This window comes from Aythya ferina, assembly GCF_964211825.1.
Source record: "Aythya ferina genome assembly, chromosome: Z".
Lineage (NCBI taxonomy): Eukaryota > Metazoa > Chordata > Aves > Anseriformes > Anatidae > Aythya > Aythya ferina.
This window is the reverse complement of record NC_140299.1, coordinates 26,169,726-26,183,447: the sequence shown is the minus strand read 5'-3', so window position 1 is coordinate 26,183,447 and position 13,722 is coordinate 26,169,726. Positions and strand designations below refer to the sequence as shown.

General features: G+C 36.2%; 1 protein-coding gene across 2 annotated transcripts in view; it reads right to left on the bottom strand.

Annotated features, from left to right (window-relative positions):
* Nucleotides 1-13,722, bottom strand: part of CERT1 (ceramide transporter 1) — a 79,718-nt gene that overhangs the window by 10,964 nt on the left and 55,032 nt on the right. The window contains exons 7-11 of one of the 2 annotated variants that reach the window (XM_084503439.1): nucleotides 11,546-11,703; nucleotides 6,449-6,541; nucleotides 4,957-5,043; nucleotides 3,975-4,067; nucleotides 3,333-3,410 (exon numbers count right to left, since the gene is read on the bottom strand). In XM_084503439.1, the coding sequence (XP_084359565.1) occupies nucleotides 3,333-3,410; nucleotides 3,975-4,067; nucleotides 4,957-5,043; nucleotides 6,449-6,541; nucleotides 11,546-11,703 (509 nt within the window). The remainder of the gene's footprint in view (nucleotides 1-3,332; nucleotides 3,411-3,974; nucleotides 4,068-4,956; nucleotides 5,044-6,448; nucleotides 6,542-11,545; nucleotides 11,704-13,722) is intronic. The other variant, XM_084503438.1, reaches the window with a different exon arrangement.

The following is a 13,722-nucleotide window of genomic DNA, read 5'->3' as shown; positions in this document are numbered from 1 at the left end:
ATGATGTGCACTAAAATGGGTGGGTAGGACAAAAATGCATTTTTACTTGTGTTTTTATTATGTATCTGTAATCTTATTCTATAATTTTTATTTTTTTCTGCTCCCACCATTTCCAAATCCCATCCACACTCGAAGAAAAATAGAGGCAAAAATAAGGTATACACTGCTGTGTAATGTTTACAAATTCTGTAAACTATTTAGTAAATTTTCACCTAAACAGTAGGCGACTACTAAAACTTGACACTGCAAGTAATACCATGATTGACACTGTTTTCCTGAATTACTAGAAATGTTTTTTTTGTTTGGTTGGTTTTTGTTTGTTTGTTTTTTTAAAGGAAAAGCATTACTTGATCAGGTAGTACAACATGTAGAAAGCAAAATAACTTTGTCTTCTTCTGATATGATACAGAATTGAAATACATTTTTATTTTTAAATTAAACTGTAATTCTGTTTATAAAATGTATTTTTTAGGCAATACACTTAAGAGCAGGAAGAAAAAAATGGTAATTGAATCAGGTCAAGGTCCTCCAAATAAAACATCAAAATAAAATCTATTAGAAGTTATATTTCAGTTTAACTGTACACTTATCTACAGAAACACAATTTATCAGTCTGGTTCTTGAGCTTTTTTTTTTCTTCTGAGTTATAATGAACTAAAAAAAGAAAAACAGCAAAAATCTGTATTTCTGCTTTTAGACTAGTCACCTTTCCCCGACAGTTACTAACAAGTTTCTTAGAAAACATTCCTTTTTTTTTTTTCCCTCCAATGACACAATGCCAGTACTATCCAAGTCAGATGAGAGAACATGGACTATTTAAATATTCAATTCACTAGCTCTAGGTCACACTTCTTTCAGACAGAAAATCTCATCATGCATCTTTCAGACAGCTGCCCTTTAAATTAAGGGACACAGAGGTATCACTGCTACAACTTGCTGAGCAGAGCTGTTTTTCACTAGCAATTGCTTCTACTTGACCAAGGAACTGCAGTGCCTACAACTGTCTTATACGCATTACCTATCCTGCAGGTAGATCATAGATGGTTTGGCTGTTGTCTGTTAACCTGCACCTATTTTAGGTACTTCATTAGGCAGAGTTAATGTTCACAGCTTCTTTTGACATTGAAGAGGTCATATTATTACCCCTGGGATAATAATATCTCTTGGCAGGCTACAGAAATGGTCTGCAAAAACACATCTATCCTCTATGCCATGCAGCCTTAGGCTGAAAATTAAGTGGGCAGTTCTTCACTTAAAAGGCCCTCAACAGATAAATCTATTTTAAAAACTGATAGTCCTTTAAAACAAAGTGATCTGCAAAACACCTGCAGAATTTTAAGCCTGCAGCCTCCCACTCAGCTGGCAGTAACAACTCAATGTCTTTCTGAAAGCACACTGAAGAAACAGCTCCCATCAGAATATATGTTGAAAGGTCTCAATTTTAAAAACAAAGCTGCAAGTTTCTACTTGACCTTCTCCTGACACCAAAATTCCCTTGGTATGAATGAGGTCTAGAAGCAAGTCACATTTATTCAGAACCAAGATGTTAGCTTGCCTTTTCAAAAGCCAAATCCCCTGCCAGGGGATGGAGGCCAATTTTATATTTAAAAGGTCCAAGGCAGGTTGTCACCAAAAGATAGCATACTGCTTTTCTCTTCACGCTTTCAGATGTCTTTTACCTGCCTGTTCATCAGTAGTACAGCTCCAGAGCAGGTAGACTGATTTGTTAGTCTGGTAGAAATTTGTTCTAGGGAAAGTACATTGAGGTAATGGTGGAAAAGAATTTATAAACTAACAAGATCATCCTTTCTGCAGTGAGCCATTTAACTCAAAACCACATCCTAAGGCACTGGGTGGTAACTTCTACTTCATATAATCCATGCAGCAGTTGAGAAGAGCAATGCTTTGCCACCATATTCCAGTCCATTCAGTCACGATCTTTAATCTCAATCTGTTTTATTGTGATAAGGACATGGTCAACCTCAGGTTTGCTTTTATATGGTAAATTTTTCAGCTACACGAGAGCTCTAATATTCAGAGCTCAGACTACCATATAGAAGCACAAATGCTATCACTGGCATAAAAGACAAAAACAAGAAGGCCTGCATACTTTAGTGATTATGAGTTTCCCTTGTATTGAGCAGGTGACGTACCCACAGCCTGATAGACAACCAATTCCGACTTCTGGACTCAAATTTGCTTTCTATTACTTGCTTTGCCCCCTCCTTTCAAACAAACTTAACATACTAACTTGACTCTTGGATTACCAGTAGGTGAGTCTATCAATGCTGTATAATACAACCTGTATACTTTTTTCCCTTGCAATAAGTCAAAATTTAACAATTAACTGACTGCAATAGGTCAAGGCAAGTGTTAGGCTTTCAGTCCAATAAGGAAGTGTAAGTGCTAGGGTTCTGTTCACAAAGATGGCAGTAATGCCTGCAGGTGGTATGATTCCAGGCTCTGTTAATTAAAAGAAAATCCATTCCTTCTCTTTGAAAAAGCAGCTTGTTTGCAGTGTTAGTAAATGATATCCAAAAAAAAAAAGACAAAACATATCACAGAAGAAAGTCCGATTCTGACTCACAGTAAGACATGGACCACAGCAGAAGGAAACTAATGGCCTGTGTGCCATTGTTGAGCAACATTTTGAGACTAAAGAGCAAACATGCGACATCAACTAATTAATTCAACTTTAAACTATGATTGTTATGGCAAGCACCTAAAATAATATTGTGTGTTACTGGTGTATATAACTACATTCGCATATACAAGAAATCAGATTTACTTTCCAAAGGATCGGTGAATATATTTAAACAATTCAATAAAAAAAATCATATCCACAATCTTTAACAATAGACTTTATAACCTTTCATATGTTTTTACTAGAGAGAAAATGATAGTACTGAACCTTAATAGTTAGTATCTTAATGTCATTAAGAGTGACAAATGTTAAAGACAAAATTAAATCTGATTTAAAAACAAGAACATATATTCAATTCAAAGACCATTTCCATCCCACACAAAACAGGTGTTATCCTACTTTTACAATAATCAAAAATGCAGAATTTAAGGTGTATGCATTTTTATTTAAAGCTACTGAAATCAATCCAAAAATTCCACAAGATTTAGGCCTCTGCAGGAGTGATACGCATGCAAGTGGAATGTAAAAAGACAACCATTTAGTATACTAATAGAGAAGTCCTTTGTTTGTCTCAATGTACTAGTTTGAAGCAAGCAGTGATTTATGTAACAAAAAAAATTAGGTTCTAGAGAAGAGGATGAAATACAGCAAAGATATGCAACCCCCACTCTACACATTAATACAGTACCTGTGCGCTGAATCTGTGAACATCATCAGAGGCACTGACTAGATCAATGGAAGACATGGAGGAAGAGCGACTATAGGGCTACCAGAGACAGACAAAGAAAAAACCAAGTAATCAGAACAAAGGCACAACAGAGCATTCAGTACCAACTTGCAAGCACAAGATAATGAAGAAAAGGAAAACAAAAGCACCATAAGCAGCAAGCACAGCAGCAAATGCTGATTTCATGCACCTATTATGTATTATACTCCCAGCGAGGCACTGAGGAGCATAGTGTTTCCAGTAACACTAAAAAAAGTCAATAGATCAAGATACAAGAAACTTCTTTTTAAAAACTTTAATCAATTCCATAAATTTTGGTGAAGGAATCTTAAAAACTGAGGTTAGCAAATTTTTTTTTCTTTAATATCTCTGGCAATCTTGATACTAGTCAAGAGTATTCTAAATAAACACTCAAGTTAGTATTTGTTGAGCCAAGAGAGAAAACAGTCCTTCTACAATTCCAGCTGCTTCAATTGAAAATGAGTAAACCATTAAAAGTTACTAGAAACACCTGCAAAAATCAATCTCACCTACCAATACAAATTATATAGAAACATCAAAAGTCAGCCCATTGTTTTGAGAAAATCATTGGAAATATTTTACCTTTTGGACAAATCGATGAGTCCCCACAGCAGAATAAGCATCCCCAGAAGGTAAGGATGTTGGCCAGTGTAATCTGACCTTTTCACTTTGAGACTGCAACAAAATAGGTTTAATTATTGGTAGTCAGTTGCTACTGGGTGGACTACTAAACAGAGTGAGTCATCCGCAGTCTATATATTGGCTACCACATTAAAACACGAACTAATGGTATCCCTGTCAGGCATTAAGTTGGCATCCTGATTCTCTTTTAGGTGAACAAAGTATTTGTTCATTTATTTCATCTATACTCCCAGGTGTGTTCCTCGATTAAAAGAATTGATTGGCAGCATTAAGGATGCTGCATCAATGTGGTAGTAACAATCACTCAAAACTTATACTCTTGGCTAAGAGACAGCAACACAGGTAAACTCTTTGGGGTACTAGGTGTTCACTGAGAAGTCTAATACTTCTTAACCTAGTCACTGCGTTCATTACTTTTGTAAGCCTAGACACTTGTAAGACAAAGGACACAATCCTTTGTTATGCTCTCATTTTATATCCTACTACATATTCTTATACTCTGTATACTTCATGCCATGCACCTTAACCCTTTTTGATCCTTGCCACTTCTACTGCCAAAAGAACTTTAGAGCAGACATTTGTTTTTGAGAAACAGCTACAGTGTTTGGTATTCTCATTTGAACAGGCATCAGTTACATACACAGGCAAATTTTGTACAGAAGCAATAAGAACTCAAAAACCACAGGCATTCAGTTAGGTTAATATTTACACTGTCCTTTTCTATGTGAGCTGCAAATTCATTTCCTAAAAATTAGTGTTAAACAACACTAGCTGCATGGTATAAATACTAAGAACTGAATTCCACTTAAAAGAATCGATATAAAAATCTAATGTTTCAGGAGATGTACCCTAGGACTGAGTTTATGTCACAGAAGTCTTCCATGAAGTGCCCATCATTAAAACATTTTTCAAGCATCAATACCTGTTCTTCCATTTTATCCTGTCTATCGAGAGCAGCTTCAACAGCATCAAAAAACTCTTCTTCATTAATCAGACTATTAGGACCCTCCTAGGGCATAAGAAACAAAGCTAGTTTAGAACTTTGGAGATATGAGAGTTCCATTTAAGTTCAATATTAGAAATATATATATATATATTTTGCATAAAACTGACAGAATTAAATTCTTCCATAGACTTCAGTATTTTCACCAATATTTTTAGATTTCAATTCATCTGAAAAATGTGCTTGTTAAAAGGAAGTTATTCCCTTTAAATATAATTTAAGAGGTAGTTATATAAACAAGGAAAAGACAGGAAACTGAGCAAGTGTCAATACACTTGGACATCACACATAGGTTTTAATTAACATATATCTCTTAATGTTTATGGTGTGTGTCAGAAAAATGAGCATATTAATGTAATTGTGCAGTTATTTTACTTCCGAATATTCCAATGCCTTGAGTATATTTCAGATGCGCACTCATAAAAAAAACAAGATACAATACTAGGAATGATTTTCTTGATAATTCCTGGAAACAACAGTTTAACAAAGCAGCAGGTAGAGTTGAGTCATATATTAAAAACTCAGGTTTAATAAAAGAAGTGGTAATTTAAGAAAGCTAAGTTTACTGCTATCATTGCATTGTAAACCAAACCGTCCAGCAAATTTCAAAACACCACAATACGGATATCTGAGAGAAGCAGCAGTGGTAGTGGCCAGGTAGATGAAGCCCTACTTCCTCCATCTTTTTCTTTTAGTCAGCAGAAACCTTACATTCAAATACCTTTTAAATACCTCAACATATTGCTACTATTACTCAGGCTATGATTTTTGCATAGAAACAAGCGTTTGAGTAATGATCACAAAGGGTTCGATTTCTTAAAAATTATGCAAACTGCATTATAGGTGCAATAGCTTATATTATTCTTTAGAAGGTGTTTTAAACATTGTAGAATTTGACTAAATACCTGAGGAAGGAGCTGTTGAAATATGCAATTTAACAGCTGAAATAGAGCCTAAAATCACTGAACTTATGATCAGATTTAAACTTACAGTGACAAGTTAAAAGCCAATTGAATTTGAACTTCAGATTCTAGGATTGCCTCTGAAGTTAGGGTTTTCATATGCACATTACAGACCTACAGAGCTGACCCATTACAAAGGACAAGTACAAAACTACTGCATAGGAAAAGAATCAAATGTATGAAAAATAATCAAAATGACCAGAAATACTGGTAAACAAATTGCACTAGACAAAAGCAGAATAAAGAAATCTGAGGTGAAAACCAACTTGCATTCTACAAAATTAATTATTGAGATTAATCTGGTTTTCAGATTGCAAGTTGGAAAAACTGAAATGGCATGAACACTCTTACGCAAGCCAAACAGCTTGATTTACATATACACTCTTCCGAGAAGCAAGCCAATATTCAAAACCTCTGGCATTTTTAGAAATCTTAAGTGGAATTTGTACCTCATAGTCAGGTCCTCCAAAGTGGGACTTTTTCTTCAGTTCTGTCATAGCATTTTTGTATGCTTCTTCTGCTCTTCTCCTTTTCTCTGTCTCCTGCAAAATTACATGATCATTTGATGCAGCATGAATGAACTGGCTGACAACAGTACATATCCCAATCCTTAGAATGATAAGTGCAGCTTTTTTCCAATTAAATTTTCAAGTAATGGTTGCAAAGCTATTTCCTCATTTTATTCGCATGTATGCATTGTGTGTGTCCACAAATATCCATATATAATATAAAGCTTGGGAAGTTGGCTACCCTGAGGATACTTTTCATCATAGCTCTTTGAGGGCCAGAGCTAGTACCTGACTTATGGTTTATATAACCTCCTCAGCACTGCTTGGGCAGTGACAACAAAAGGTGAAGAGTAAAACTGGTAAAAAGCTAACTTGATGAGTGTTGCGAGATACTAATGAGTCACAGCATGTAAGCTTGTATCTGTAATTAGCTGGCACAGGATCCTTGTAAGTAATTGAATTAACTCCATGCAGAGACTAACAGCTCAACATCATTCTCTCATAATAGGTGTATGACTATACTAAAGACACTAGTGATGTCTATGTCACTGTATATTTTGAACTAAGTAGTAGTAATGCTGGAATCAGCCTGGTATTTCCTCTGCAAGTTCTGGATACTGACAGATATTCCTAGTGAAAAAAGCTATGAACACTTTTGAAATTCTTGCAGAATTCAACTTTCTTACACAAGATGCTACTCTGTCCCCTTTCAAAATCACTTTCACATAGAAGAAAGTGTTAACAGTCTAGGTGACAGCTGGACACCACATAATGCTAGTTGCAGAAATGAGTGCAAGTATTCAGCAACCCAACTGGAACTTTAAAGACTCAGCAGAAAACTTAATCAAGACTGACAGGCTGAGTTTGCCAACTGGGAATTTGTTAGTTACATTCTCTATGAATGACATATTTTCCTGTTTCTAAAGAGACGCTTGAAAAGTAAAGCAGCATTTTTCGATGTGTTGTAAACATAGTAGAGTTTTCCATGGGAAAACTTCAAGGAAAAAAGCAGCACTTGGATGAAAACAGTATTACCTTCGTCTATAATTGTAGGCTTTTCCCTTCTAGAAACTTTCAACAACAGCAACAACTGCTAACAACATTTTACAAAACTTTGTAAGTTTACCTATTTTGAAAGTACCTGTAGAATCCTGAAGATACAAAAAGCATGACTCACGTAAGTCATTGACAGAAAGCATACATGTCTCACCAGAACTCTTGAAATGAGAAATAAACAAAATACTAAAATACCCAACTTGCCCCTCCCCCCCCCCCAAGCCCCTAGAAAGCCAAAATTCCATATTTTTCAGGCTTCAATCTTTGAATTGGATCTGTGAATTAATGATAACTCAAAAGTGTCAAAGACTGTCCTTCACTCCAGCTTCTCCTGATAACAAGATTAAATAAAACAAATTTGTGAAATTCTTTGATTGCACAGCAGAAAAATTACTGCTGTTATTAAAATTCTCGAAAATGGAATTAAGTTACAATTATCAAATGTAAAAAAAAAACACAACCTAAATGTGTTTTTTTTGTTTTGTTTTGTTTTGTTTGTTTGTTTTGTTTTTGTTTTGTTTTTTGCTAAAATGTAGTGTTCAGAAGATAGCTTGCACATTAACATCAATTAGTAAGACCAAGGGAAACAAGAACAGAAAAACGTTTCCTGTAGTCAAAACAAGAAAAGCATAATCACAAGGATATTGTTGTGACTAAAACAATGGATCCAATACTAGGGATTAAACATTTGGAAATATTTTCAGTTATAATTTTTAAATATGTTGGCCTCAAGTACAGTGGACATATACTTGCCATGCATCTTTAGGCAAAGATAGCATTCTACAACATGGAGGCTGTATTTTGTGACGTAGGAGAGCTCTCACTAATCATGTTTGCCTTCTTTCTGTCAAGTGAAATGCAGTCTGGAAACTAGTGGAGTGAGGTTAGAGAGGGAAGAAGAATGCTGGATTACAACAGCACTACACTTCTCATAAAAAAATAGTATTAGTAGCTTTTAGCTACTGACACAGATCCTGTTCTTCATGCAACAGATCTATACCAAGCAGAGCCTACAGAGTTGACACACAAAGGACAAACTTCACTATCCCTTTCAACTCTTGCAGCTGCTCTTCTGAACAGGCTTAGAACAGCTGTAAAACCTTCCCAGCTTGAACAAACACAAAGCTGCTGCCCAACTTTAGATAATTTACCTTTCTAAATCTCTCTGAGAATGTAGATTGAACTTTATTATCTCACAATATTTACTTCCTTCTCAGAATAGTGTAGGCATCTCCCAAGAAAACCAACAGGACAAAGATCAACACCCTTCTCTGCCTACATCTATTTATCAGATGACACCACCAATGCTTTTTGCTCAGATCCAAAGTTATACAAAAGCCTTTTACAGCCCTATGTTGAGCCCCTAAAGCAACATGACGAAAAGCTAAAAGCAGTCCCACAACAGAAGTGGAATAGACAATGTTAATAGAGTTGTAACTGCTGTATTTAAATTCTTGTGAATGGCATAGATGTCAAGTCACTGCTATTCAGGGAGTTGCAGGAGTCCCTCTGTGGGAGGTGGGACAGACATCATCGGTTTCAGCCAGCTCCAAAACAGACCCACTACAGTTAAGCCTATCAGCCATGTGTGGCATGTCTATGAAACAGCAAAAGCACAACACAGAAGAAGAGGGAACAATGAGCAATAAACAGCAAAGGGAATGTCAGGGCCAGAGTAGGAGGTGTTTCTCTACACAGCAGGTATCCACATTGCACGGAAGATCTCCACGTTGGAGCAGGGAGGCATTTCCTTAAGAAACTGTGGCCCATTGAAAGCCCATGCAGGAGCAGATCATTCCTGACAGGAACAGTGGCCTGTGGAGGACCTACCCTAGACCAGATTTCCCACAACCTCCATCCTACCCAGGGAGAGCAAGCAGAAGGTAGAGGGGGCTGCAGTGAAAGAGTAATGTTGAATTTGGAAATGGGGGAGGAAAGCTGTTTCAGGGGGGTTTTCTTTTTGTTTCCCACTAACTGGATCCATTTTAATTGGCAATAAAATTATTTTCTTATGTTAAGACTATTCTGCCTATGACAGCAACTGGTAAGCAATGTCCTCATCTGTCTTTTGACCTATGAGCTTTTCCATCCAATTTTCTCCTCTTGTTCTGCTGGGCGGGGTGGTAAGTGAGCAGATGGGTGGGCATTTGGCTGTTAGCCAATGCTAACCCACATTTCTGTATTAATGAATCCAATCAAGATCTCTTCTAAAAGGCTAGCAGTTAAAGGAATCCAAATGAAAGGCAATTTTATATTAAAATTACGGAATTTCAGATGCATGCTGCAAACAGCAAAAAAAATCAGTGACAAATATGACTAAAAAAACTTGTAAGCTTATCAAAGAAAATCTTTAAAACACCAAATTTTGAGAAGTCTTTGCTATTTAATTTCTGGAGAAACATGTCCAAATAAAACGTTTTAATGTATTTATTCATGATGTGTGAAGTATTTTGTTGAAGAATGATGTTACTGTCAGATGAGACCTAAACTGAAATTAATTTTTTTAACCATTTGCAGCTAAAAATGTGGTTTAATATTAGTCTAGTGACAAATAACTGACCTAAACCAATTCAAATTCTGTATTAGAATACTACTCTATGACCAGAAAAAATCATTTAATCCATGCTATAAGCAAAGTCTGATCAACAAGAGAACCGTGCTCAGCCCAGAGAAGAGCAGGTTTTTGTGGGGGCACCTAAAAACAGTCTTCCTTACCACCAAGGTAATCATCAAGCAGACAGAGACAGACTTTTTACATCAGCCTATGGTACAAGGGTGAAAGAGATAAGCAGAAATAAGAGTTGCTCTCACTGGATATACAGGAAGACTTTCACTATAACATGGATAAGCTTCACCATAATGACAGATGAACAGAGCAGGCTGCTCAGAAAGGCTGTGCAGTCTCTTGTCTTGAAACCAGACTTAATAATGCCCTGACCATCCCTGTCTGATTTGAAACTCTTTGAGCAGGAGATTGCACTAGAGACTTCTTGAGATCTCTTCCAACCTGAGCTACCCTGTGACACCACAAACAACCTTCAAGTCTTGGATCTGCTGTAATTCCTCCAGCTACCTTGATGAATTGGTAACAAAGTAAGCATTGCTGGAAGTGTGAATACAGATAGATAGGACCAGGCATTTGATATACAAAGAGCTGGAAGACGGGGGCAAAGATTCAAGCATAGATGTGTTTTGTCTGAATGCCTTCATTCTTTGAATCATGTATCACTAACACATACGGAGCAAGACTTAAGTGTGGTGTGCCATATGGAAACATGCTAAATTAAAAAAGCAGAGACAACGGCTAAAGGGCTGCACAGAACCCCTGTCAGAGATGGCAGGATTACAGAAATCAAAGCCTGAAGTACATCCCAGCCATGTTTCCAACACATCTCATATGAAGAAAGAAGACGCCGCTCCTTTTTAGTTGCTGTAGTGGTTGAGCACGCTTAGTATGAACTATCACTGCCATCACACACCTAAAAAATTAACCATTTAACCAATTAGAGACATGTTTTATACTAATCCCTTAAGTGAAATAATTGATGAGACCTTTAAAGAGATATTTAAAGTTAAAACTGGTTGTTCACCTCATTTTTGTCACCATCTCTTACAATTAAAACAGTTTAGATTCTCACATCTTTTTGGAAGCATGAATATTTATTTAGATCTCTATTAGAAGGCTGCAAGCAATACACTTATTACTATGGAATAAGTGTATCAGATTCTCTAGAGATATGAAAATATAGGAATACTAGCTGAACAAGGATTGCAAAAAGAAATATGATGAATATTACTGTATTACCAACATTCAGGATAAGATTTTAACATTTTATAGGAGTAATAGATAAAGACGACACCTAAAATTAAATACATAAAAATACAAGCAATACCAGGAATATGAAGGTTAAAGACAGCTCATTCAAAATTTCAAGCTAAACAAACATTTTTTCCACAAAAATAAAACAAAACCAGTCTTACCTTATCTAGCCTTTTTTGCCAGCTTTCTTCACGTTTTACCATTAGTTCAATACAATGAGATAGTGTAGCCAGGATTCCAGCAGTAGTTGCTTTGAAAGTTATAGCTTCTCCTTTAAAGTCTATGCCGTTAATTCCTTTGGGGGTCACATGTGGAAATACTAAAAACAAACATGAACCATTCACTGATAGCTGCCTTTAATTCAAATGAGCATTTTAAATGCATTGTTTATATTACAATTGCTTGAAGCAAATATAGTGGCTATAAAATTGATTTAGAAACAAAGATTATAAATGCCAATAATTTGCAACTATCCACAGGATAACGAAAGAGATTCAAAAGGAGGAACGCATCCCTTCAGCTTCATCTTGCTATACTGTATTTCAAGTCTGCTTGTAATGCTGTATTACTCTGCTCTCTGCAAACCATGTGGGTGGAGGGAGTGGTAATACTTCGTAACAATAGCAGTTTGACAGCTTGAAGTGGGGCCTAATTAAGACAGAGCAACCTTAAAACATATCTAATACAGTACTAAGAAAGGAACAATTTAAAAATGCAATCAAACCCCGAATGTAATATTCAAGGTTGCTTTAAGCAGGTAATTATAGATTTAAAAACCTCCAAGTAAAAAGGTATGTTATGTATAAAAGTATCAAATCTGTTGAATTATCCAAGTACTGTGGGGTTTTGCAATTCCAACAACTACTTTGTGCTGTCAACCAAGCCATCTGTTGCTAAGGCTATTTAAACAAGTCACTTAAAATGTGTGACAAAAAAAGTACCTATTATATGTCAAACTTACATGTAGGTTGACAGAATAACAAATCAAACACTACATATTAATGTCATAAAATATTAGAGAGCAGAACTAACACCCATGTTGAAGCTGACTGAGCCTAGCAAGTTAAAGTAACTCCTGCTATGCCATAGGAAAAGATAAAAAACAAAAACCTAGTGACATCACCCAGTTGGATATTGCTTTTTTTTTTTCTTAGTCTGACAGTGTGACACTGTTATGGCTTAAAAAGCTGAAATAAATATTTGTGTAAGTTTATCCAATATCTGTCTGTATGGGTGAAGTAGAGCTTTCAAGCAGTTCAGATCTTGTAGGGAAAAGAAATGCAATTGCTGTTCTCTAATGGTAGAGCACAGTGTCTACACTTAGGGAAAAGAAAGCAAACATCACATGGTCTTAAGCAATGGCTTAAGTCTCCAGAGGTTTTATACGCCCTCCTTTCACTAGGATTCAAACTTCTTTTTTCCTTCAAATAAATGATTACAGACTATATATTCCTTCAAATGCCTCAATAAGCATATATGCTATGGTAGAACACAGCTTATTTTTTTTTCTGCATATTAATCAAGAATACTCCCTAAAAGATAAAGATGGGGGCTGGAAAAAAAAAAAAAAAAGGAAAGTAAAGAAAGAAAAATCTGTTTCAGAAACAATAATGAGCAAAGGAACTCTCCCTCCCCCCAACAGCTGCAGAGGCAACACGGAGGAGGCTGAGCCTGAAAGTGGTATAAGCTGGCAAGGAGGCAATGCAGCGGATTCTCTGAGAATAACGAAAACCAGACAACGACAGCTTCACCCATAGACTGCATTTTTCTTAGGGAAGTGTTATACCACTCATTTGTCCTGCTGGTGTAGATCATTTCACATGCAGGCTTACCAGCAGAGCTATTCTGCTTATAGATGTGATTTTTTTTTTCCTGAAGTACACAACATGCTAGACATGCTGAAGAAACCACCACCAGCTGCAACAAGTATAAAATCATTTCACAGATCTGTGTTAGATTTTAAGGGGAATGCACAGCCTTATTTCCTGGAACAAAGCCAGCTTTCTTTCCTGATCATCTTTAAGTCTCAGCTAAAATTCATTAATACTCTGTATAGCTTTGGCTGCCATATATTTTAAGACTTTATTCAGTGAATAGTTTCAAAGTAGCAGCAATATATACTCACTGCTTGCAATTTCACTCAGAGTCCCTTCAGCCATTATAACCCTGAACAAAAGTGAACTTGTTGCAGAAAGGTGCAAAGCCTATTTTTCTGAGAGGATCACTCAAGAGGTCCCTTACTGTGCATGGGAGTACTTTGATTCACTCCTCAAGAGTGGTTTTTCTTCCCAGAACACGTCTGAAGATGACCTCAAGCCCTGTTTCAGCAAATTAAGCT